Source organism: Tenrec ecaudatus, chromosome 5 (assembly GCF_050624435.1).
Source record: "Tenrec ecaudatus isolate mTenEca1 chromosome 5, mTenEca1.hap1, whole genome shotgun sequence".
Taxonomy (NCBI): domain Eukaryota; kingdom Metazoa; phylum Chordata; class Mammalia; order Afrosoricida; family Tenrecidae; genus Tenrec; species Tenrec ecaudatus.
The window spans coordinates 72,024,931-72,050,325 of NC_134534.1; the positions used below are offsets into that span (position 1 = coordinate 72,024,931).

The 25,395-nt window shown below is 45.6% G+C and overlaps 2 protein-coding genes across 6 annotated transcripts in view; one reads left to right on the forward strand and one right to left on the reverse strand.

The window, feature by feature from the left end:
* The window catches only part of CSPP1 (centrosome and spindle pole associated protein 1), a 138,784-nt gene extending 137,909 nt beyond the window's left edge, over nt 1–875 (reverse strand). For all 5 annotated transcript variants that reach the window (XR_012784501.1, XM_075549606.1, XM_075549603.1 and 2 more), the window contains exon 1: nt 740–875. The gene's annotated coding sequence lies outside the window, so the exon portion shown is untranslated. The remainder of the gene's footprint in view (nt 1–739) is intronic.
* Nucleotides 876–5,727: 4,852 nt separating this feature from the next.
* Nucleotides 5,728–25,300, forward strand: COPS5 (COP9 signalosome subunit 5). Its single transcript, XM_075549607.1, has 8 exons — nt 5,728–6,007; nt 9,385–9,619; nt 10,376–10,504; nt 11,330–11,395; nt 14,019–14,104; nt 19,618–19,729; nt 20,982–21,130; nt 25,060–25,300. Exons 1-8 carry the CDS (start codon nt 5,865–5,867, stop codon nt 25,142–25,144), a joined length of 1,005 nt encoding a protein of 334 aa, XP_075405722.1. The 5' UTR covers nt 5,728–5,864; the 3' UTR covers nt 25,145–25,300.
* Nucleotides 25,301–25,395: the final 95 nt, after the last annotated feature.

A 25,395-nucleotide genomic window follows, 5' to 3' on the forward strand; every position in this document is an offset into this window, starting at 1 on the left:
TTAGGAACTAGGTTATCTACTCTTTAATTTAGATGTTCTAGGCATCCAAATTAAGCGCCTGGACCCTATAATCTTGTGAGTCAAATCTCCCACAGAATGAATCCTATTGCTAACATTTAAGACAATTGAAGTCACAGGTAACAAACACGACAAAGCAAAACATTTAATTAGAAGAAATTCAAGTTGAAGAAGCACAGGGTTGAGAGAGGATACTGATGGAACCTACCTCAGAGGGCTGCAGTGAAGATTAGATTATTACTGGCAAAGCAAAGATCTGGAAACCGTTCCAGGCGCACAAGCACTCAAGGGGCCGGCGAGGAGGAGGAGTGGACTTCACCGAGAAGTGAACCCAGTGGAAAGAGCCAGAAAGGGAAGGCGCGGCTGGTCCCCCGAGAGCCGCGAACGTACTCCCCTTTGGGAAGCGTCCACCCCGTTGTCAGGCAACCGAGTCACCTAGACACCCAGGTCTGCAACCCCCGTTCGTGACCGCGTAACCTGGGCCCCGCCCCCGTTCCGCCCCGCCACCGCGAGATGCTGCTCCCGCAGCCCAGCAACCGGGGCGCTGCCCCGGCCTGCGACCTCCGCCCCCAAGGAACCCCAGCTCGGACGCGAGTCCCCCAGCCACGCCGGGGCCCTGGCCCGCGGAGAACCACCGCTCCCGCCCCGGGGCCTCGAACCCCGCGCCGGACCCTGCCCGCCGGGCCCGCTCCCGCTCCCCACCCGCCGGGCGGGCTCTTACTCGGGCGGCACGACGTGCGCACCGGGCGGCGCAGAGCGCTCCAAGGAGGCGCCTTAGCGGTCCCAGGAAGCGGCGGCGGCCCGGCGCGGGACCGGTGTGACAGGCCGCCCGGCCCGGGCTCCGCCTCCGCCTGGGAGACCGAGCCCCGCCTCCCGCCCTCCGCCAACGGCCAGGCGCGGCCCCGCCCCGCGCAGCGTCCAGCGTGGAGTCCGCGCGGCGAGGGGCGCCCCCTGCCAGCCTGGAGGCCGCAGCGCCGCCGGCTGTACGCAAGGCTCGCGGCTAGCAGTGGGGCTCAGCCCGCCCACCTGGCTCTGGGCTCCTCCTCGTCCAGTGGCTGTAGCATGTCCCAGGCTAATGCGGGCCAGCGCGCCTCTCTTCCCTTTGCACGGGCAGGACAATTACGGTTAGGCTGCAGGGAGTTGATTCGACTCATGGCGACTTCATGTGCAACTGTGCCGCCCACACACTGTAGTTGCTATGTTTGAGTCTCTTGTTGCCAAGCGTGATGCCCTTCTCCAGGGACTGGTCCCTCCTGATAATATGGCCAACGTGCATGAATCTTGGAGCATTGTGGCTGTACTTCTCCAAAACCAGATTTGTCCTTTCTTCTGGCAGTCCATGGCATATTTAACATTTTTCTTCAAGACACTCACTGCCATCGAGCCCATTCAGACCCACGGCGACCCTACAGAGCTTCTGAGGCTGTAAATCTTTACAGGGGCAGATGGCCTCAACTCTCTTCCTCTGAGTGGTTTGGTGGTTTTGAACCACACCTCCTGTGCTTAGCTGTTCAACTCCCCCACCCCATCTCCCCCATATCGTCACCACCATAATGCAAATGCCTCATTTCTACTCTGGTCTTCTTTAGTCAAGCATATGAGGTGATAGCAAATATCATGGCTTGGATCAGGCCCAGCTTCGTTCTCAAAGTGATATATTTGCTTTTGAACACTGTAAAACATCTTTTTCAGAGGATTTCTCCAATGCAGTACATTGATTTCTTGGTAGCTGCTTCCATGCTAATTACTTGTGGATCCAAGTAAAATGAAATAGTTGTCAACTCCAATCTTTTCTCAGTTATTACTTATTGGCCCAGGTGTGAGGATTGTTTTCTTTAGATTGAAGTAGAATCCATATTGGAGACTGGAATCTTTCAAGTCCCCTTTCCTTATCAGCAAGCAAAATAGTGTCATCTGCCAAATGCTGATTGTTAATGAGTCTTCCTCTAATCCTCATATCAAGTTATTCATTTAGTCTGCTTTCTCAACATATTTCATCAGCATACAGGTTAAAGAAAAGGGGGGAAAGGATAGAACCCTGACACACACTTTTCCTGATTATTAAACATGCAGTACCCCCGGTCTGTTCCATGATCGATACGCAAGTTCCTCGGTCTATGTGCCTTGATCTATGTGCAAGTTTGTCATGAATACAATTAAGGATTCTGGAATGCCCATTCTGTATCACATTATCCATAATTTATCAGGATCCATGCAGTCAAAGTCTGTGCATAGTCAATAAAACACAAGTAAACATCTTCTGGTAGTCTCTGCTTTCAGCCAAGCTCCATCTGACATCAACAGTGATACCCCTCATTGCACATCCTCCTTTGAATCAAGCTTAGATGCTGACAGATCCCGATTGCTGTACTGGTGCAACTGTTTTGAACTGCAAGCACACTTCACAGATATTGTGCCTTTTACAAATTGAAGGATTGTGGCCAGGCCATGCCGAGCCATTTTTCCAACAACATTTGCTCATCTCATATCTGTGTCACATTTTGGTAATTCTCTTGAGATTTCAAATTTTTCATAATTCAATTGTACTAGACTAGAACATCATGTAAACATGGCTTCTATATGTAGTGGGAAATCAGAAAAAAATCTGTGTGATTCACTGTTTGCAACATTCCCTTCACTTCTGTGGTCTGGACCTGTGAACCCACATTATCCATGAAGTATGCCTTTATCTTCAGCATGATTTTACTTACATGCAACCTTAATAATCCATAATGCTATGTGAGTGTCTCCACATTATTTTGGCTCTGTTAGGGTCTGGAAAGTAAAAAAAGGAGGAGCGAAAGAAGAAAACTGTTGGCATGCCTTTCCAAAGAATCCATCATCCTCCAAAAAGTCTAGTCAGTGTCCTGTCCTGGGCTTTTATAACTTTCTCAACAAGTTATTCACTGTGCCCCATCCTGCATAGCCAAATCGTACCACAAAGGAAACAAAAACCAAAGACACAAACTCACTGCCATCAAGTCAATTCCTACTCAGATTCGTCCCCGTAGGACAGAGTAGAACAGTCCCTGTGGGTTTTCCAGCCTGTGAATCTGTACTCCTGTGAAGAGTTACCATTTCAGAAACTCACAGGAGCAGCTGCTGGTTTCAAAGTGCTGACCCTTGAGTTCACAGCCCAGCTTCTGACTCCTTACACCACCAGGGTTCCAGCCACAAAGAAACATGCTCGGGGAAAGTAAAATAAGAGGAATTAGCCCCTCCATTAGTTGGGTTGACATGGTGGCTGCAAAAGTGTCCTCGGACATAGCAACCATAGGGCAGCAGTGTTCTCTTCTGTAGCACGTGGGGTCGCTGTGAGTTGGAACCAACTCAATGGCACACAGCCATCACAGAAGCAGCTTCCCAGGAGTGTGGGACGAAGGGCCCTTTGCCTTTACCCAAAATGACTCTCAAAGGAGGCCTTTAAAGGCAAATCTCCTGCAGCTGGAAGTCATTGTTAACCCTGCAAGCCAGCGTGTGTATTCAAGAATTCATTCTTTAAAAACCATATGCTAAACAATATCCTAGGAGTCCTGGTGACGTCAGGGTTCTGTGAGGGCTGCTAACTGCAGGGTCAGCCCCTGGAAACTGCCAATCGCTCTTCGGGAGAAAGATGGGTTTTCTTTTCTCGGTTCAAGTTTGATACAACTACAAAAGATCAACGGACTCGAGCCCCAATCCTAATGTACGAGACTCGTCAGCTTCCCCGTCCAAAACAGCTCAGCTCACTTTCGCAGGGTGAAGACTGGCCTCTCCAATCATGCAAAAAAGCCTACAATATTATCAAACACCATGCTCTCAGTAGAGTTTAAGGCCCTGTGCCTTAAACAGGAGGAATACAAAAGAGGTTTGTTTGTTTTGAAAGATGAATTTTGAAAGGTGTCTTGAAGGATGAGATGCAATCTCAGAAACTCACAGGGACAGTTTTTCCCTGTCCCATAGGGTCACCATGAGTCAGCCTGGACTAGATGGCAGTGATTAGTGATAGTACAAGTGGAGTGGCAATGCAGCGGGTCAGGCATTTCGAATCTTACTGTGACAGGGAAAATGTACAGGTAAATGGGTTATTTTAAAATTATTAAAATACACTGTGGAAGAGTGGTTACTGAGAGAGGGAAAAGTTTCCAGAAAAGACTCATGGTAGAGATCTCCGGCCTGATTTTAAAGATTTAACATGAGTTCGCTGGCAGAAAAACCATGGAAGAGAAATTCAGTGGGCGCTGATCAAAAATGCAAAGCCAAAAGGAAGAGAAAAGCAAGCAAGCAAACCAACGAACAGAAACAGTGATATTGCAGATAATTCAGAGGTGATTAAAGAGAGATGAAGCTGAATAGAGCATAGATACCAGAGATACCAAGCAATGAAAAGTTTTACCGTTTCTCCTCTCTTTAACAAAACAGTATTGAAGATTTAATATAATAGGAAGGCGCCGTGGTGGCCCAGTGGTTAGAGTGCTCCGATGCTCCGGGGAAACGTCAGGGGTTGGAACCACTAGACCCAGTGGGGGAGCAAAGACCTGGGCGTCCACTCCTGTGAGTTACAGTACAGCTGTCGGTCCAAATCTACTGTCTCACGGGGCCCGGGGAATCAGAATCCACTCCAGAGCACACAATAACATGCTAAGTGTTCGAGATAAAAATGAGTTGAAATCGCCTATGGAGGGTAGGGGGTGGAATCCAATTCATATTTGGGGAGCGCAAAGCCTCATCTTTCTCCCGCAAAGCGGCTGGGGGCTCCAAACAGCTGACTTTGCAGTCAGCAGAGGAACCTGTAACCCGCTGCTCCTAGGTGGCCCTGGAGGGTAAATAAACTGAATAATTAACCGTGTTAGAAAACAGGCCGCAGCTCTGTCTTTGGACAAGAATCTCCCGAGCCACCTGCTGGTACACAACTTTTCGTCAAAAAAGAAACGGTTCCTCATATGACCGTGAGCTCGGGGTCAGAAATGGTTGCAGCGATGATTTGTACCTATCATAAAAAGTCATCGAGATTTCATCAAGCGTTCTTGTGGGTTTCCGAGACTTCTTACAGGAGTAGAAAGCCTCGTTCTCCTGCAAAGGCGCCTTTGACTTCGAACTGCAGCGCGACGCGTGACCCACCGCACCACCAGGGCCCCGGAGCCGGCTGGATGGCAGCGAGTTTGGTTGCTTGGCGGCCGGGGGAGGAGTGTTGCTGTTTACTTATGTAAACGGAAGACCGGGCACATGCAACCCTAGAGGATGCGTGTGGCAGGGCAAAGCACGAGCCCGGTGCACGGACGCACGTGCACGTGCCAGAGAGCCCGGCGCCGCCGCCTCCCGTCCCAGCCGCGCGCAGAACCGGGTCCCCCGCGGCGCACGCACAGCCAGCCTGCACTTTGCGGGCCTCGGCGAGCCCAGCTCGCAAGTACTGCCCGGGAAAACCCGCCCCTCGGCGGCCCGGGAAAGATGGCGCGGCCGAGCGTGCGCAATGCGGGTCGAGAAGCCTGCTCCCGGGGCCGGGCGTGACGTTTGCAGGGACCGCGTTCCGGCGCCCGGGGCTGAACCATTCGGGCGCCCGGCCGCTGGCTCTGTTGCGAGCCGCGCGTGCAGCAGTCGGGGGGCGGCGCGCCCCTCCGCCTGCAGGACGTTTGCCCCCTCCCCCCGACGAGCGCTGGGACGGCGGTTGGTTCCGGCGCGGCCCCGCAAATCTCCGGCCCCCCCGAATGGTCCGCACCGCGTCGCCCCCGGCTGCAGGCGTCATGGCCGCCCGCGCAGGGCTGTAGGCGTGCGCAGCGGCGCGGCCCGGAGCCCAGCCCCGTCCCGGGCCCGGCGGGCGACGCTGCTTTTGGGGCTGCGGAGGCGAGCACCCCGCCGCCCGCGCGGCCATGGCGGCGTCCGGCAGCGGCATGGCCCAGAAGACCTGGGAGCTGGCCAACAACATGCAGGAGGCGCAGAGCATCGACGAGATCTACAAGTACGACAAGAAGCAGCAGCAGGAGATCCTGGCGGCCAAGCCCTGGACCAAGGAGTGAGCAGGCCCGGCGGGCCGCGGGCGCGGCCGGGAGGGTCCCCGGGGCGAGGGCTACCGCGCTGGACTCGGGCTGGGGGCGGCAGCAAAGGGCCTGAGAGCCTGGGGGTGCTCTCCTCTGGGCACTTGGGCCCAGGGTGCTCCCCTGGACTCGTTTTGGCGGCGGGCGGACGAGCGGTGCGGGGGCCAGCGCGTCCCAGCGCTGCAATCAGCCTCTGCCTTTTCCTGCTTTGAACCGGGTGTGGCGCTTCGCACACTCCCGGCGACCCCCACCCGCCCTAGGCCCTTGAGTTAGGCTGGGGCCCGGGTTGGGTAGAGGCTCTGAAGGCGCCGTGGGTAATCTTTTGGGGAGAGGATGGTAGTTGATTGCTGGGAGTAATGCCAGGAAGACAGGAAAATCACAAAAACCAAAATCACCTCCATCGAGTCCATCCTACCTCGTAGCAACCCTCTAAGGAGACTCAAACTGCCCCCTCTGGGTTTCCGAGACTAACTCTATGGAAATAGAAAGTCTCATCTTTCTCCCCCAACACAGAGCCCGCTGCACTACCAGAGGCACCGCCCAAATATTACATCAAAACTTCGACATAAGCACAAAATCTTTATTAGTAGAGCTCAGAGCACTTTGCTCTTACAAACTCCAAATGTACCTGGGTTCTTTACACGCAGCACCGATATTTTCCCAGGAGAAGCTAAGAACTCACTATCTGGACACTGGTAGAATTCTCACCTCCCACACAAGAGACCTGTGTCCATTCCCCCCGCCCACCAGTGCACCTCAAGTCTTCTATTGAAGGTTTGTGTGTTGGTATGATGCTGAACAGATTTCAGCAGAGCTTCCAGACTAAGATAGACTAGGAAAAGAGGTCTGGCAGATCCACTTTGGAAACAACCAGTAAAACCCTTAGAGATCTGAATGGTCAAATTATGCATGCTGTGACTAGCGTCTGGGCCAACTCCAAAGCAATGAGCAAGAGAGGGAGAGAGCTGAATTCACCACCAACAGAAACCCTACTTCTGTCCACTTCCAGCTTTGTACCAAAACAGAAAACACAGACTCACTGCCATTGAATCAGTGCTAACTCACAGACTCTTTAGGACAGGGTCCCTGTGAGTGCCCAAGACTAATTCTTTATGGCAGTAGAATGCCCTGTCTTTCTTCTGTGGAGCAGCTGACCTTTCAGATCACAGCCCAACTCTACCACCACGCCACAGGCGCCAGTTGGTCACAGGCTGACTTTAATGGCCCATAGTCAGTGTTTATTGAGTACCTAATACAAGCAGAGCACTGAGCTAAGAATTTTTCTTATGTTATTTAATCTTCATGGCAACCCAGTGTTGTATACCTTTTTGGCAAATAAAAACACAAATACATTCAGTAACTTAGCTCACACTGAGCAGGGAACACATTCATGATCAATAAATAAGAAACCCACCACCGTCTAAATGAGTCCCATTTACAGTGACCTCAAATAGGGTTTGTGAGACTAAATCTTAAAAAGAGGAGCAGACACATCTTTCTCCTGAGCCGCAGCAGCAGCAAGGTGGGTTTGAACTGCCAACCTTGTGGTTAGCAGCCCAACACTTACCCCACAGATACTGCAGGGTTCCTATGTGATCAATAAACAAAAACTCACTGCGGTTGAGTGGGTTCTGACTCATAGGGACCCTGTAGGTCAGGGTAGAACTGCCCCTGCCAGTTTGTGAGACTCAGAAATTGGAAAGCCCTGTCTTTCTCCCTCAGAGGGACTAGTGGTTTCAAACAGCTGACCTTGTAGCTAGCAGCCCAACACACCTCCAAAGCACCTCATGATCAATTTTAAGATAAAGTCTCACAGTTATCAATAACTAGTTGGTGAATGTTGGGAGAATTAGATCTCTTTGAGTTGCCTTTTTCCCCCCATCATTTTATTGGGGGCTCTTACAGCTCTCATAACAATCTGTACATCAATTGTATCCAGCACATTTGTACATTTGTTACCATCATCGTTTTCTGAATATTTTCTTTGTGTTTGAGCCCTTGGTATTAGCTCCCTTTTTTTAAATCTTAAAATGGAAATAGACTACTTCTGGCTGGTTTCATAAAGTTCGATGATGTATATATAGGATCTACAAACCCACTGCAGTTGTGTCAACTTATAGCAACCCTGTAGGACGAAATAGAGATCTGCCCCACATGGCCTCCGTGGCTATAAATTCTTACTGAAGCACACTGGTACATCTTTCTCCGGTGGAGAGGCCAGTGGCTAAGAACCACTGATGTTTTGAGTTAGCGATTTATCACTCCACCACAATGGCTCCTAAAAAGGGTCTATTCTATAATGGGTGTGAGAACAACAAATTAACTCTGGTGTTTTCCCCTCCACCACCACCCCCCCTCAACTAAGTAGAACAGCTAAGGTTTTTAATTCATGTCTCTGATTCCCAGGGCAGGTTTTTATATTTTTCAGCGTGTGCCTGGAATCTGGTGAGATTGGGGAGTTAAGCTGGCGTGTTTTCTATGGGAGAACATTTAAAAAGGCTTCTCAGAGACTTTGTGCTGTGCAGACTGGTTAGGATGCCTTGTCTGCTTTCTTAGCAGGCTGTGCATTTACAGTCTATTTGGGAACTATGAGTTTGGCTCATTTATCATAGTTCTAATCAAATTCAGCTTAGCTGCCTAGGAATTCTTCCGTAAGACCAGAAGTAACATTTAGTTCTACCCGTACATGATAAGTTGTGGAACAATGATCGTAAGAAAACTAGGGTTATTGGGACTGTATTTTAAATTGTGAGGCTCATCGTTCAGAGAGAGTTATACCCCTCAATACAGTGTTTTCTGTTAATGCCTCTGTTAGTTGCCTGTCAGCTTAGCTGCACCTCAGATGGTCAGAGGCGACTTGCCAGCTCCTGAGGACACCAACAGCACATAAGGAAGGTGGGGTGAAGGCCATAAGTGATTGACCCAAGGCCTATGTAGGCAGGTCACTGTCCGAGCCTCATTCTTTACCCCCAGGCCCAAAGTTTGGCTCTGAGAACAGTTAGACACAGCCATCCACCCAGAGTCAGTATCAGAGATCTAGTCGGTATCAGAGAAACAGTCTTTTGAACTGGTCATGTAAGTCCCGCCTTTCTACATCAGTGGCATATTTAAAAATTAGCTCCACCCTTTCCTCTCATCCCAGGGGAAATCCTTTGCAGCACTGTGCCATGTTTATCACCCTGACCCTCTGCAGGAACTCTGTACTTTTCTGCTTTTATTTTCCTTCCTACAAGCTACAGTTTGTCTCTCCTGGCACTGAAAATTCAAGTGTTCATTATTGTCAAACAAAAAACTGTCTTTAGAAACTGCTGCCTGTAAGGAAGTTGATTGCACTCTGCTGTCCCCTTCTATGTAGCCACCATTACTTTAAATACTGCAAAATCTCAGCGCTGGCCCTCCTGAAAATGGTGATGCACGCCAGGTCGGGAGGCAACTTGGAAGTGATGGGATTGATGCTAGGAAAGGTGGACGGCGAGACGATGATCATCATGGACAGTTTCGCTTTGCCAGTAGAGGGCACCGAAACCCGGGTCAACGCACAGGCTGCTGCCTATGAGTACATGGCCGCGTACATCGAGAATGCCAAGCAGGTAAGACCCTTGTCCCTCCATGTTTAGTGACTGCAGATGAAGCCTCCAGGGGCTTCCTGAGTTTCTAGTCTTGAAACTATTCTCTTTATGTTACAATTAAACTTTAAGAAGTTCTTTTTAGTGATTTATATGTAAGCTCTGTGTGATATTAAAAGCCTGGTAAGATTCATGGCATGGATTATTATTTTGGGCCAAAGCCCTTGTGGTGTAGTGGTAATGTGTTGGGCTGCCAACCGCAAAGTCAGCAGTTCGAAACCACCAGATGCTCGGCGGGAGAGAGGGGAGGCTTTCCACTCACCTAGTCTCTGAAACCCCCGGGACAATTCTACCCTGTCCTGTAGAGTGACTACGAGTCAGAATCAACTTGGTGACAGTAGAGTTTGGTTGGCTTGAATATTATTTTGGGTAATTGCAATTTTTTTCTAGTGGCTATCAATTAAAATTCCTAATCTTTCGTTTTTTCCTAATAAATTACTAGATGTGCATTTAAAATCAAAAGTTTGGAAACAACTTAAATGTCCCTCTGTATAAAATGGATGAGCCTTGTTTATATTGCTTGTTCAAAAGGGAAAAGAATTTAACTAGAAAGAAACCCGTGTTTATGCTTTCTTTTTTTAATGTATTTTCAAAGGCCTGTTTTATGCATTCTAAATTAACATCCTGTTATTTTATCTTAATACTGTGCAAACCGACAAATGATTGGTGTCTCTAAGATTAAGCAGGAACCTCACGCTCTGTGCCCTTTTCCCTTGGCAGGTTGGCCGTCTGGAAAATGCAATTGGTTGGTATCATAGCCACCCTGGCTACGGCTGCTGGCTCTCCGGGATTGATGTTAGCACGCAGATGCTCAATCAGCAGTTCCAGGAACCTTTCGTCGCAGTCGTAGTAAGTATTCTACAAGTTCTAATTACGTTCTTCATGAAGATTTATGAAAACAGAGATTTGGGGAACTACAGTGTGTTAACAAGCAAGACTCTGGTGTCAGTTCACCTGAATCTGAAACCAAACTCCGCTGCTTAGAACTTGGGACACTGAGCAAGTCGCTACCCTCCCTACCCCCGAGTCTCCAATACAGGTAGTGAGAGCACCTGCCTCTCGGTACCCAGTGTGCTGTAGACAGACAGACAGTGTGGCCAATGGGCTCTTGTTCTGCTCAGAGTGTTTCAGATGTGATCCAAGTTTCTATGACGAAGGCAAAATTGATCATCGGTTAAAAGAAAAGGAAGAAACTTTGAAAAAGCATTGAGTAAATCTTAACACTTGTAAATGGTATAACTATAAGTTCAGTTTCTTAATTAAACATGAGACATTTCTCTTTTGCTCACCTTACGCTGAAACTTTTATTTTTATGGTTTTGCCTAGTTTTTTTTCTTATAATTTGGTTATTAAATTATAGCGTGTGCGTATGAAGGAGATACAGTAGGTCATCAATCACATATCCCATATTTCTGAATTCACCTACTGGCTAAAATTTATTTGTAATATGAAATCAATTTTCAGAGCACTTTCAAGATCATCCACAGACAGGTGCAGAGCTGGGAGAGCAAGCCTTGAATCATCTGACATGTAAATTTTCAGCTAAGGTTGGACCAGGCTGGCTAGGGATTTGCTAAGTCCGCGATCTTGTTATGGAATATAATGACCCTGAATTACAAACAGTAGACATCATGATTTTAGACTCAGCTTGTACTTAACACATCTTTGTTATAGATTGATCCAACAAGAACAATATCTGCAGGGAAAGTGAACCTCGGCGCCTTCAGGACCTACCCAAAGGTAATCTATTTAACATTCGAAGTCCTTATAATTTTTCAGAATTGAAAATAGTTTATTTATTTCGATGATATGTGGGTACTTATATCTCTTTTCTTCCTCAAACAATATTTACAAAATACCCATTAAAGTGTACCCCAAGCTGTTCTTAGTAGATAACAGAACACTTGTGTTGTGTTCTTTACTAGAAAAGCCGACTTTATTTGTTAATATGCACCTGCCATGGCATTTTGACAGACACTAGAGGGAAAAATAACCAAAGCGGAAGTGGATACATTTCCATTCCTGAAGGAAGCAGGCAGTCTGAAATAGATATTAGCACAAGTCGACATTGCCTAAGGACAGAAATGATGCGTCTAGGTGTCGAACTGACAACCACCAAATGGGTTTAGGGGACAATAGTGGGCAATATCCTTTTTTTTTTTAATTAACTGGTTTCACCTGCCTTTTTGCAAACAAATTTACATACATTTGCTATTTGTGGCCCTCAAATTGAGTCCCATGCAAAGTGAGCCCAGGTGTGCAGGATAGAACTGCTCTCAGTGGTTTTCAAGGTGGTGACCCTCTGGAAGCAGATCCCTTAGCTTCTGAGCGCCAGTGGGTGGGCCCATAGCACCAGCCTTTTGATTAGTAGATGGACTCTGAACTGTGCCACCCAGACACCGTGCGTAGTTTAATTTCATTAACTGAGCAAAGTAATAGGATTCTAACTTACCGTTCCAAAGGAGCCCTGGTGGTGCTCAATTGCTAAGCATTAGACTGCTAACCACAAGGTCAAAGTCAAAGGTTCAAACCCATCAGCTGTCCCTTGGGAGAAAGAGGCAGCTCTCTGCTCCTATTCGAATTTACAGCCTCAGAAACCACATACAAGGTCGTTAAGTCAGACCAAATGTCGGAAGCAACGTGGTCTACTAGAAGAACAGATTAATCTGTCTTGGAATAAGTACAACCAGAATGCTTCTTAAAAGCTAGGATGGCGAGACTTCATCTCAAGTACTTTGGACATGTGATGAAGAGAGGCCAAGGAGCCCCAGTGTTCGAGTGGTTGCTTGTTGAGCTGCTAACTGCTAGGTCAGCAGTTTGAAACCACTGGAGATCTCAAGAGAAAGGCCGGCCTTACCTACTCCCATAAAGATTTACAGAAACTTATGGGGCAGTTCTACCCTGCCCTCTTGGGTCACTCCGAGTCAGAATTGACTCGATGGCATTGAGTTTGGTGTTCTGGACCTCAAGAGAGACGAGTCCTGGGAAGCGGGCGTCATGCTTGGTAAAGTAGAGGGCAGTGAAAAAGAGGGAGTGTGTCCTCAGTGGCCACGGTTGTGCGCATGCGCGGGACGGACCGTGTTCCATTCTGTCGCCCGTTGGGTCTCTCTCCATTGGACTCAACTTGATGGTCATGGGTTTACAGGTATCATCCAGCCTCTCTAGGGCTCCTCTGTTTTTGCCCTGGCCTGGCAGGACAAATTTGGATTGGTAAGGTAGGAGTTTCGCACCGGAAATGTACGAATTAACACCCGTGGCTCATGAGGGCCTGTCTCTATATTCCTTTTATTGGATCAAAGCACTCACAAGTTCAGTTGCATTAATGATGCATTTTAAACGTTGAGAAGTTGAGAACTACCTATGACGAGGCATATATAGATGTTCATAGCCCATTATATGTATTGGAGCCCTGGTGGCCTAGTGGTTACTCTTTGGACAGCTAACCTCAAGGTTAGCAGTTCTAAACCACCAGCCACATCTCGGGAGAGAAAAGAGACTTCCTACTCCCTAAAGAGTTACAGTCTCGAACACCCACAGGGGAAGTTCTACCCTGTCCTATAGGATACCACTGAATCAGAATTGACTCAATGGAAGTGAGTTTGATTTTTTTGGTTTTCTTACATGTACTAAAATTTTACTTTAAAAGACCCTACAATCATTTTTGAGTATTCCCTTTCTACAAATTAAATCTCACATACTATTATTTTCCAAAGTTTGAGATAGTATTTCCTAAAATATTTTAAAATAATTCTGCTTTGTTTATTCTTTCTATAACTCAGAAATGATTAGATTATACAGCCTAACCTGATATAATGTGATCAGTATAACAAAGAAAGCCCAAACAGGGTAACACGCAGAGGTACAGGGTTAGGATATTTTAGGGGCACACAGTTTAATCCCGAGCACCTCCCCTACCGTGGTTCTTTTCCAGGTAACCTGGAACTTCTGGAAAGGTGTGGATGCCCTCAGTGAGAGCAATGTGCTTTTTTTCTTATTAGAATATATATATGTTCAACATTTGGCTTACCCAAAGTAATGTTCTAAAGACAGAAGGAACCCCAGTGGCACCGCGAGTGAACGTGAAGGACTGCTGTGCTTGCAGCCCACCAGGCGTTGGGAGAGACAGACAGACAGACAGAAGGAGGGAGGGAGGGAGGGAGGGAGAAACAGAGAGAAAGGGAGAGAGGGAGGAGACTATGGAGCCCCAAGGGAGCAGTTCTCTGCCCTACAGGATTGCTGTGAGTCAGAATGAGTTCAATGACAATGAGTTAGGTTTTGGTTTGGGATCTATAATCACATAGGCTAAAAACAACAACTGTTTTTTAATCTTCTGGGTTGTTTGTTTGTTTGTTTGTTTGTTTAGGGTTACAAACCACCTGATGAAGGGCCTTCTGAATACCAGACTATCCCGCTCAATAAAATAGAAGATTTTGGCGTACACTGCAAGCAGTAAGTCATCTGAACTGTACCAGACGTTGAGATCAGCCATTTGAAATCCTCAGAGTTCATCTAGTTTAAACCTTTATTTCACAGAGAAGAAAAAATGTTCAGCTGTAATCAACTTCACAGTACCTTTTAAGTAATAGCGAGACTGCAAATTCAGGTTAACGTGTGAACATTTAATTCAAACTTGTTTTAATGTGGCACTTCATTTGGCTTGTCCCCAACTGGAAATAACTTGCCAATGTACAACACGCTTGACACATAACAAAATAAACAGTTAAGCGAAGTTGTGTTCAGGATCAAGTTGATACTCACATGTCTGTTCCCCCCAGAGAACTGGGGATGTACTCAGCAAAGCTTCTTTGGAAGCATTTTCACTTCAGAGGTGAAAGGTGCTAAACCCACCACCATCTGCTACCTAGACCATAGCACGGCCTTCAACTCGTCTCCCTGCCTCTACCCACTACCCTTTGAAGGTCTTTGCTCCGCCCAACATTCTGTTAAAATGTAGGTCAGCATGTGTGTCCTCGTCTCAGAGTGACTTCTCTCCGGAGGAACAAGAGCCTTCGTTTTGACCTGTTAAGGCCTGACCCCAGCGGCCTCTTTAACTTGGTCTCCTCGTTCTGAGCATTTGTTCTCTCCAGTCTGGCCACACTGGCTTTATAGTTTCTGAGGACCTTGGGGATGATGTTTTTCCCTGCCTGGAATATTCTTTCTTGTAGCTGTGTCCTTATCACCTACTTTAATCATTAAGTACTTGCTTCAGTCTTACCTTAACAGAGAATATTCATCCCACGCCCCATCTAAAATAGCACCTTCCCGTTGCTCTCTCTTCCTGCTTGCTTTTTTTTTTTTTTAATTTATTTTAGCATTTGTCACCAACTGATAAATTTTCTCTTGTTTGTTGTTGGCACCCTTGGGAGGTGAGTCTCGTGGGCGCAACATTACTCCCTTGTGAATTCTCGCATTTAAAACTGACTGTCGTTAGAAGCCCTGGGGCAGTGTGGGCTATGCATTAAGCTACTGACTGCGTGGTCGGTGGTTTGAACCTGCCGGTGGCTCTGAGGGAGGAAGATGAGCGTGTCTGCTTTCACAAAACTTTAAAAGTTCTGCAAAACTCAAAATCACAGTTCAGCCCTTTGTGAGCTGGAGTCATCATAGTGGCAGTGAGCTTGGTTTGGGCATAGAGAAAATGGGAACCAACATTTATTGCTGTTTAAATGATCAGCTAGTTGTGCAGTTTCCTGGGGCACGGCAATAAAAGGAAAACCACACACTACATGACTGAAAACAAATATTCACCCGCTCACAGTTACGGAGGTGAAAAGTAAGTCCCCAGTCAAGGTGTCAGCAGGGCCATGCACCCCCAAAGGCTTACGGAAAGAATCCATCCTTGGCTCTTCCAGCTCCAGAGAGTTGCTGGCAAACCTCCACATTCCCTAACTGGCAGCAGTAGAATGCCAATCCCTGTCTGTTTGTCCTTCATTGTCATCTTCCCTGAGTTTGTTTGCTTCTCTGTGTCCGAATTTCTCCGTTCTCAAAAGGACACTAGGCATAGTGTCTTTGGGGCCCACCTTATTCCATCAAGGAGCCCTGAGGGTACAGTCATTAACTGCTTGGCTGCTAATGGAAAGATCTGCAGCCCTGACTCACTAGCAGCCTGTGGGAGAAAAGACCTGCTGATGGGCAGTTCTGTTCCGTCTGATGACTTGCTTTAAGTCAGTGTCGACTGGACAGCACAACCACAACAAATCCCGTCCAGCCTCATCTTAATAACTGGGTCTCATATGCAATGACCTCACTTACACATTCAGAGGTACTGGGTGGACGGCCCTGGGGGCCTTGGGCTGTAAGGGCTGTGATTCAAACCCACCAGCTGTGCCTCCGGAGAAAGATAAGGCGCCCACAGAGATTTATAGCCGCAGAGACCCTGTATACTCCACGCCAGTGAGGTCAGTTCAACCCCGTAGACTGAGATCCAGTTTTCCATTCTCTCTATTTTTAAAAACATTCTTATTTTTCAGTTATAAATTTGGCATTAAATCATTTTCTTAGCCCTTTGAAAAGGATTTAAATCACTCTTGTTTGAGAGAATTACTCCTGTAATAATTTTATTTTCAGAGGAGTAATTAGTTTTTAGCATTTGTTTTACACTGTAGCATAAGATTTATATATTGAATATCAATGCTTTTTTCCGTTCCACCACTAGCAACAACTTTCAAAACAAATTTAAAAAGACAGAGATCCCAAACCTTAAACACCAGACACTTTGCCATCCGGTCCATTCCAACGCATAGCGACCTGACCCCGTAGAACAGAGGAGAGCTGCCCCTGTGAGTCTCCGAGACGAAATCTTTATGGGAATAGCCTCATCTCTGTCCATCGGGGGCTAGAAGGTTCCAGCCACTGACAGGGCGCCTTTGACTGCTCTGCTTTTTATTCCATTTTATTCCACTCCTTTTTGTCTTCCTAAAGCCTTTGTCTTGTGACATCAGTCTACCTTACTGCTCTGACATTAACCTATCGGAGCATCGAAGCTGCTTGTCTAGCTACCTGCATTTCTAGAGCCCCCAAGAATATTCAAAGGGGTGTCTCAAATAAGAATTAACTTTTTAAAAATCATTTTATTGGGAGCTCATATATCTTAACACAATCCATACATATAGCCATTGTGTAAAGCACATTTGTACATTCAATAAACTATCATCTTATTGGCTAATTTAATAAATTGCTGAAAATTTATACAAGTATCTCCATAAACCTACTTATTTTAAAATATTTAAGAGTCAACTTTTTAATAGAGAAAAGGGGTGACTTACTTTTGACTAAAAATAGGGATAATAAATCCTTCCTCACATTGTGGGAAGATGATTAAAGGTTCATACCACCCAGTTGAAAAACAGGATTCACGGCGGGGTTATAAGTCGATTTCTAAATTATTTGATGAAGAGTTACTTGTAGTTGATATTGGTCTCTCTTTTTCTACCTTAAATCTCAGCTCACAGCGAACACCAAAAGTTTGTTTCAAACACAGAAACAATCTAATGTAAGCGTTAGGTCGTTTATTATAAACAACCTAAGTAAAAAACTCGATACTCTATTCTTCTAAGTAGTTTGTATGTTTATCAGTGTTATACACACACGTAGTTTACATAGTATCACTTGACTCTGTGCGACTTATGAAACACAATGAGCTTCTACTTTTCCCTTTCCTGCCCCCCATTGGCCATACTTCAACTGTTAGAGAGACTCGTTTAACTACGTACCCCATATCGTGCTGCTTACTGAGTTTGTCCCAGGAAGTAGCTACTCTTGACTTGTGGTACAGAAGGGTTGTTGAATATTCTCACTGTTTTCAGCTTTCTGACTAAGCTCTGCACTCACTAATCCCTGTGTCTTGTTGGGTTGGGTGCTGCTGCGTCTATCCCGACTCGTGTGGACCCGGGTGCAACACAAGGGAAGAGTGCCTGGGCTTGCGCTGTCCTCAACTTATTGTTATGTTCGAACCCACTGCTGTGTCCACTGGGTCAGTCCATCCGCCTCTGTTTTACCGAGCATGCTGTCCTTCTCCAGCGACTGGCCCCTCCTGACACCGTGCCCACACTCTGTGGGGTCACGCCTCTATCCTCAATTCTGGCTCTTCTTCATCCTGCGCAGATTTAGTCACCGTCCTGCCTTTTGTCTTCTTATTAAGCAAAGCAAATTATATCGTGTCATCCCTCAGAATTAAAACAATGATTTTAACATTTACCAATAATGAAACAACTCTGCTTTTCTATACCTGGCCTTTCCACCTGGGGTCGATACCACATTGCTACCCACCCACGCTTTCACCCCGGCCCCAAACTGTTGGGGCCTCACTTCCTAAACGCTCCTTATGTAAACAGAAAGACTGAGTTGTAGGTAATAGACAGAACGGGTTGGTTTGTTTATCTTTGCTCAGCCACTTACTAGGTATGTGGCTATCAGCAAGTCCTTCAATCTCTCCTGATCTGTGTTCTTGCTGTCAAATAGGGAAGATAAACCCGTCCTCGCATTGTAGGAGAGAAGACTAGCGGAGAATGTAAAGCACCTGAGTCAGGGAAAGATTCTCAAGATCCAGACTGGGCCCCTAGCTGCGTGGCTTCAGTCTTTGTTTAGTTTCAGACAGGTGCCTTTATCTTGTATCGCTCAATTCCCATGTCATCGACCTCTTGGTCCTCATCATTTCTTCACTGCTAAACTTTAATCAGCCAGCATTTGTCCTTTTGCTCATGTAAAACAAGGTGGGGGAGCTTTGCTATTTCAGTGCTCTCCCTGCAGCCAGTGTCTGTCTCTGTGGCATCCCTGCCCCGGCTTCTCCCCTTCTTCCACACTCCAAGGGGTGCAGCCACACATGGTCAGTTTTCCGAAAAAGTCTCCTCTCCTCAGACGCCATCCACAAGTCCTGAGTACGACAGGATAAAGTTTAAATCTGCCAGCCTTCTCTGACCACGTCCTCCACCTGTGAGCCCCAGCATAGCATTCCTCTTCTGCTCTCGCTGGGTCATCCAGCCAAGCTGACTTCTAAATCCTCCCTTCTACAGCGTAGCCTTTCCTATGCAGACACTCGCCAGTTAATGCTCTTTGCCCACAAAATCCCTGCAGTGGGCTCTTGTGGGGGCTAAAGTCTGCCTTCTCTCCCAGACTTCTTTAGCAACTCTAGCCCACTGCACCTCCTCTCCACTAAGAGTGCTCACTCATTATGCTATCATTGTCATTACCTGTCTGTTACCTAGGTGCTAGGTTTTGTATAGCCTTGTAGCATCTCTTATTGTTACTGAACATGCACCATTCTATTGAACTTTTGTGGGCTCATGCCACATCCTCCCACTGCCCCAGAAATGATGAATTGCTTCAGGTTAAGAAGTCTGTTTTTCTTTGTATCTGCTGGTATGCAGAACCCAGTGAGCTATTAAAAAAATCTTTTCTTTTTAAAAATATGGTCTTTAGACATTGATTCAAAATTTCCTAGCTATCTACAATTATAAAGTGGGAACCTTTGGACACCGCAGTAGTTCTTTCAAGTGACTTACGGACCTATTTGAATATCGCCTTTTCGAAAAAGCAGTAGGTCCTAATCAGAAGATTGAGGAAGAATAAGGAATCTGTACAACATTTTCAGCCTTTCAAAACTCCTCATGAAAATTGCATGCTGACCTTAGAAAGGCAGCTCATTCAATTAATGTGCACACGTGGCTGGAGTCGATGATCAGTAACACAAGCAGACTCGTCATTCAGAAGTTCTGATTGGGTGTTGAAACCTTCTCAGAAAGCTCTGGGCTCGAAGAAGGGAAGAAATAAAAATGAGGACGTTTGGCCGACAGGAAATTTGAAACCACAGCTGCTAGATAGTCAGAAAGCCATGGTTCCCTGGTAGTTCACTTGGATTAAAAATTAAAATATGACTTTTGGATAGAAAATATAATTTACTTAAATCTAGCCATAATTTAATAATTGAATAATTTTTCATTTACTAAATTTTTGTTTTCATTCAATAGATATTACGCCTTGGAAGTTTCCTATTTCAAATCCTCTTTGGATCGCAAATTGCTTGAACTCTTATGGAATAAATACTGGGTGAATACACTGAGTTCTTCTAGCTTGCTTACTGTGAGTACTACACTTTCAAGGGATTCACTCGAATTTTATAAGCTTTACCAGTTGTGTGAAACATGAGACTGACGTGGAAAAGCAATATCCAACTTGACCAAGATCCCAGAGCTAGATCGGGTGCTAGACCAAGCCGGTTTGTTTCATGTACCGTGAAGGCCAAATGTAAATAGCAGGTTACAGTGGCCATGCAGGATGGGACTGCCACTGCCTTAGAGAGAGAACAGACAGATACTGTGCTTTGTTTCCAGTGTTGCAGGTGGTTACAGGTAAGAGAGCACTCGACCAAACTGGCTTAAAGGAAAATCCTCAATAGGCTGTTCCATCAACGGGAGAAGCTGTAAAGGAGCATATATGACCCCAGTTCACTGAGCATCGACATAGCAGTGCAATAGAATACAATCATGTTAACAGATAGGTGAGGGGTTATCATTTGGTTTACTGTCACCTTTATTTTTCTATCTTAAAAACATTTTCTAATAACCATTTAATATATCATCACAGAAAACAAAACATGTTATTTCTTAAAATGTTGGGTTTTGTACTGATGCTAAAAGCTCAACAAGAGTAGCAAGAATGAGCCAACAATCAGGTATTTGACATTTATTAGGTGTGATGGCTGTCCTAAGAGCTTTATGTTCCTCGCCTCATTTAATGGCTTACAATAATAGCCCTAAGCAATGGCCTTCGTAATGGTTCCCTCTCTCTGCTTCTCCAGAGGGAATTGGGGGTTCAGAGCAGAACATAGGTAGCAGTTTATAGCAGAGCCACAGCCTCCCAGGAGAACAAGTATGAGATTTAAGCAGTTGAACAATTCCACGGGGAGATGGGGGAAGAAAAATGAGGAGCTGATTCCAGGAGCCCAAGAGCAAAGAGAGAGTTTTGAGAATGATGAGGGCAACGAATGTATAAGTGTGCTTTACACAATTGATGTATGTGTGGATTGTGATAAAAGTTATATGAGCCCCAGTAAAATGATTTTTAAAAAAAGAACAATTCCAAGTTTTACCTTGAAATTACGAAAGGGGCGGGGGAATCTGCACCTGAAGTGTGATTTAGAAAGCAGATTTTGCAAGTGGAGTTTGACATTGTATCTCACTGTCCATTCAGATTGTGGTAGAACTCTTTGAAAATGAAATGTTTTAAGAAAATTAATTTATTTTTAAAAATGGATTTTGTTTGTTTGCTTTTAAGGGTAGGCCTGTATTGAGGTGGGTAAATAAATACTGACACAATACCATTTTCTCCACAGAATGCAGACTACACCACTGGCCAGGTCTTTGATTTGTCTGAAAAGTTGGAGCAATCGGAGGCCCAGCTAGGACGAGGGAGTTTCATGCTGGGGTTGGAGACGCATGACCGGAAGTCAGAGGACAAACTTGCCAAAGCTACGAGGGACAGGTGAGCGTAAACGCATCAGCGCCTTGCCTGCCCATCCACTCCCTGTACTCTTTCAGCAACCTTTCAGGGCAGAGTAGAACTGCCCCTTTGGGTTTTTGAGACTTAAGATTTCTACGGAAGAGAGCCGTGTTTTTTTTCCCCACAGAGCAATTGGTGAAGTCCCTCTGCCGACTTTGTGATTAGAAGCCCAACACATAACCCACCCAGGCTCCTGCAGAGTCCACTCACTGCCATCATATCGCTGCTGGCTCATGGCGACCCTCCACGGCAGTGTAGAACAGCCCTTGTGGGTTTGTTTCCAAGACCGACATTCTTTCCTGGACTTGAAAGCCTTGTCTTTATTTCTCTTTGAACTGCTCGACTTCTGGTTTTGACAGCCCACCGTGTAACTGCTCTACCACCAGGGCAAATAATAGTCGGAATTAAATTCCTTATTCTTCAACTCAGTAAGAATGGTGCCCGAATGCTCACTTCTCGGGTCCTTTAGGAGATGTCCAACCGAGGCTCTCATGTGGGATATTTAGGAGGCAGGAGATAGGAGTCTTAAAGACTGAGATAATAAATAGGTAATCCTATGAACACATAGTCACCTTTCTCTTACATCTGTTTTCTGAAATTACCTATATACAGCCATTTAGTAGCGCATTTTACAACCAAAGACTGTTCAGTGCACACTTGGGGTAGGCGGTCCTTCAGATGCAGACACTGCCGCGTCCAGAAGGAATAGTAGTCAGACCCTTTTACAAATATTTGAAATTTCATTGTGATAATTAGGGGCACAGAAGAAAAATCCATGCTGATAGCTATGCAATGTGGTCATATTGGTATCCATTTTAAGAAAAACTGAATTTGTCTGTGGGCAAGATGGGAAAAAAGAAGTATGTCCCAGAAGCGGAAGTCTTAGGATAGGCACGGTCTCAGGCCGTCCCTTCCCACGAGGAGTCCTAGTCGTGGCCTGCGGGGTGACTGTTGGGCTGCTCGGCCCAGCGTCCACCCACCCCACCGGCCGCTCCGTGGGGGGAAGCCCAGGTCGCCAAGACTGACACAGCCTCGGAAGCACAAACAACACGGTGGTCGTGGGTCTCTTCTCTGGGGTTGGTAAAGAAGTTACTGTTCCAAAGAAAATGTCGACTTCGCTTTGGCCCCAGGCCCCTCTCTGCTTGCTCTGAGTGTTTTTGCCCATCTGTCTCCTTATGTTTTTAGCCGTGTTATTGGCATATAATTCATATACAGTTCAGTAGTTAAAAAGAGTTGTGCGGTCACCGCTGCAATCAATTTTAGAACATTTCCTGCTTTCCTGTGCTCATGGTTCCTAGCTCCCACGTCCCCACACCTTCCCCAGCCCTGACCCCAAGACTCTTAAACCAGTTATGATCGCTCTAGATTTACCTACCGATCCTGCATTGCAGATGGAAAAAAACATACAAAAACACAAAGCAAAGCAAACCAGAGCCCTTGAATAATAAAAAATAATAATAAAGCATATGAAGAAAAAAATAACAGAAGATAATAAAAACTAGAGCAAACTGGTCAAAAGGGAGAACAAGTGAGATGGTGTTAAATTTTGACGTTTTATTCTGGCATTCCCGTGTCTGACATTGACATTGAACATTGTTGTGAGTTTTGCCCAACGACCAACTCCCATTGTCTGTGCAAATAGTGCCCCGTCACCTAAGGATTGATTCTGTACAAATGAGTAGTCTAGTTCCCATATATAGGTAGCCTATCCTTGTTCAGTCTCCCTCTCACAGTAGTGAGAAGCTAGTCTGTGAAACTATAAACAGAAAGTCCTATGATCGATAAGATTCTCTACCATAAATTAACCAGGAGGTCTCTAAGGTGAACCAGAGACAAATAAAAAAAAACAACATAGATTCAGGAATGAATTTGGGGCTCCCATTTAATCCTAGCTCCATTCTATGAACAGTTAGTTCTTACAACATGGCCCTGCTCAATGTTTGCCCTCATGAAACACCGAAGATAGGGGTGCTGTAGCAAAGTGTAATGAAGAAATTAGATGGTGCCCTGCTTTCCGAAAGAATAGCACCTGGGGTCTTAGAGGTTTGTTTTCAAAGAAGCAGCCATTTAAGAGAAATGTCAACTAAGCCCACATGGAAGAAGTACACTATCCATGAGCCAAGGATTGTAAATTATACAATCCAAATCCGAAGGAGGGCATACTATCAGAGCTTACATTGTGAGATTCTGGTGTGCAGAAAGCTATGGATGAAGGGTAAGTCCAAAATTTGTTTGCAGGATCTACACAGGGAATAGGCCTCTGGTGAGTTCGCTGTGATCATAATTAAGGCAGGGGTATAGCCTGGTGATCAGACAGTATGGGAGACTAGGACATTAAAATGATAAATCTGACTTGAACAGTTAAAACCTGATCTCCCTGCTATACTTTTTTTGCATGATCTGGTTTGTAATATTTTCTGGTGTGTTCGTTTGTCTCTCCATATGGAGTTTGTCCGCTATATTTTGTCATCCTGTAGCATGTGTCACCCAGGGCACGTGACCCTATAGGAGCAACAATAGAATAAGGGCGTTCCTCAGGGATATGGCGGAGGGTTGGGGGGGGGGGGCGCAAAGAGAACTGATAGCAAGGAGCTAAAGAAAGAAAAAAATGTTTTGGAATTGATTGTTCAACACCTCTTGATGTGATTGAACTGTGGAAAAGTACGATGTCTAGATTTGCTCCTATTAAAGTGGTTTGGGGGAAAAGGGGCTTGGGGGAGCCGGATATGTATGCAGAGGGGGTGGAAAGGGAACACTAGAATTGACTATGATTACACAATTCATTTTAAAAGCGATTAACCATGGGGAAAAAAGTTCTAAAATTGGGGTATAATTCTTCTTGATATGATTGAAATACCATATATGTGGATTTTGTGCCAGTGAAAAAAAAGTTAAAGTACATGTTCAAAGAAAAGGAAATATATTGGTCAGAAACTTGGATATGTTTACATATGGAAGAAAGACCATTATAGAAATAAACGGCAGTTCAATGTAAAAAAAGGGTTTTTGACCTAATTACGGTATGTCTGAATGGTCTACTTTCCTGTGCACTGTCTGCTAACAAGGCTGTTCACATCCCCAGTGAGTGGTCAGGGGGTCACCAGACTTAATCCAAGTGGGGGCCCTGCAAAGACATCCATCGCCTTCTGCAAACTGGTGCCCATCTGTCTGCGTGGTTGTCATTTGTCAGTCTATCTACATTTTTACTATATAAAAATCTCACTATGGGAATATCTCCGATTATATTTTTCCCATCAACTTAGCTTTGATGAAAACAAACCTAAGATGTTTCCCCTAGTTTTTAGTTACTCTACATAATAAGCAACAAAGAATAACAGATTGGTCATAATTGAAATTTGTCTTTATGAACTCTGATTTTTTTTTCAGAGTTCTCGTCTTATAAATTTTAAAAATCCATACATACATCCATTGTGTCAAGCACATCTCTGTAAGGTTTCTGAAAAGTAATAAAATTGATTTATGATAAACTGTCGAATTTTCAAGCCCCCTTGTGGCATAAGCACTCAGCTGCTGACTAAATGGTAGGTCGTCTGGGCCCGCCCACCCTCCTGCCCCAGGGGAGAAAAACATGGCAGCTGGCTTCCTTGGAAACCAACCAATGACCCAGTTCTGCTCTGCCTTCTAGGGTCACTGTGATGTGAATCAACTTGATGTAACACAGTGGGTTTATATCAAATTTTAATATTCTGTTGTCCTATAAAAGTTTCAATAAGTAGTGCTGTGGTCAGGAGACCTGCAGACGGCTGACAAATCCAAAAGGAAAGCTTCAGATGGATGTGGTTTCGGGAGTGCGAATCAAACTGGCGGAGGCTCGCAAGGATGGGCAGTGGAGGAAAGTGGAATGTGTGTCAGGTGACGACATTGTGTAACCCTGCGTTTTGTCTTTTCAGTTGTAAGACGACCATAGAAGCTATCCACGGACTGATGTCTCAGGTTATTAAGGATAAGCTGTTCAATCAAATCAACATCTCTTGAACCACCACTGCGTAATCCTCTTGCCTGGAAACCAGCAGGAGAAAATTAATCGAGCAAAATTTTAAAACCAGTTACCAAAAATCTAATTAGGAGTATAAGGTGCTCTGAAGTGTTGTGAATATTAATAACCTGTAATAAAGTGCTTTAAAATGAAAATGCCCCTTTGCTGTTTTGTGGGAGGAGTCACATTTTTCTAGCATTCTTGACCTTGAAACAAAGAGATACTTAGTAGAATCTTTCTGTTTTGTGTA

Excerpts from the sequence above, each read along its gene's own strand:
- COPS5 (XM_075549607.1), top strand. The coding sequence starts at position 5,865 with ATGGCGGCGTCCGGCAGCGGCATGGCCCAGAAGACCTGGGAGCTGGCC. Across the intron at positions 6,008-9,384 it reads GCCAAGCCCTGGACCAAGGA|CCACCATTACTTTAAATACT; the intron begins GTGAGCAGGCCC and ends CCTTCTATGTAG. Across the intron at positions 19,730-20,981 it reads GTTCTTCTAGCTTGCTTACT|AATGCAGACTACACCACTGG; the intron begins GTGAGTACTACA and ends TTTTCTCCACAG.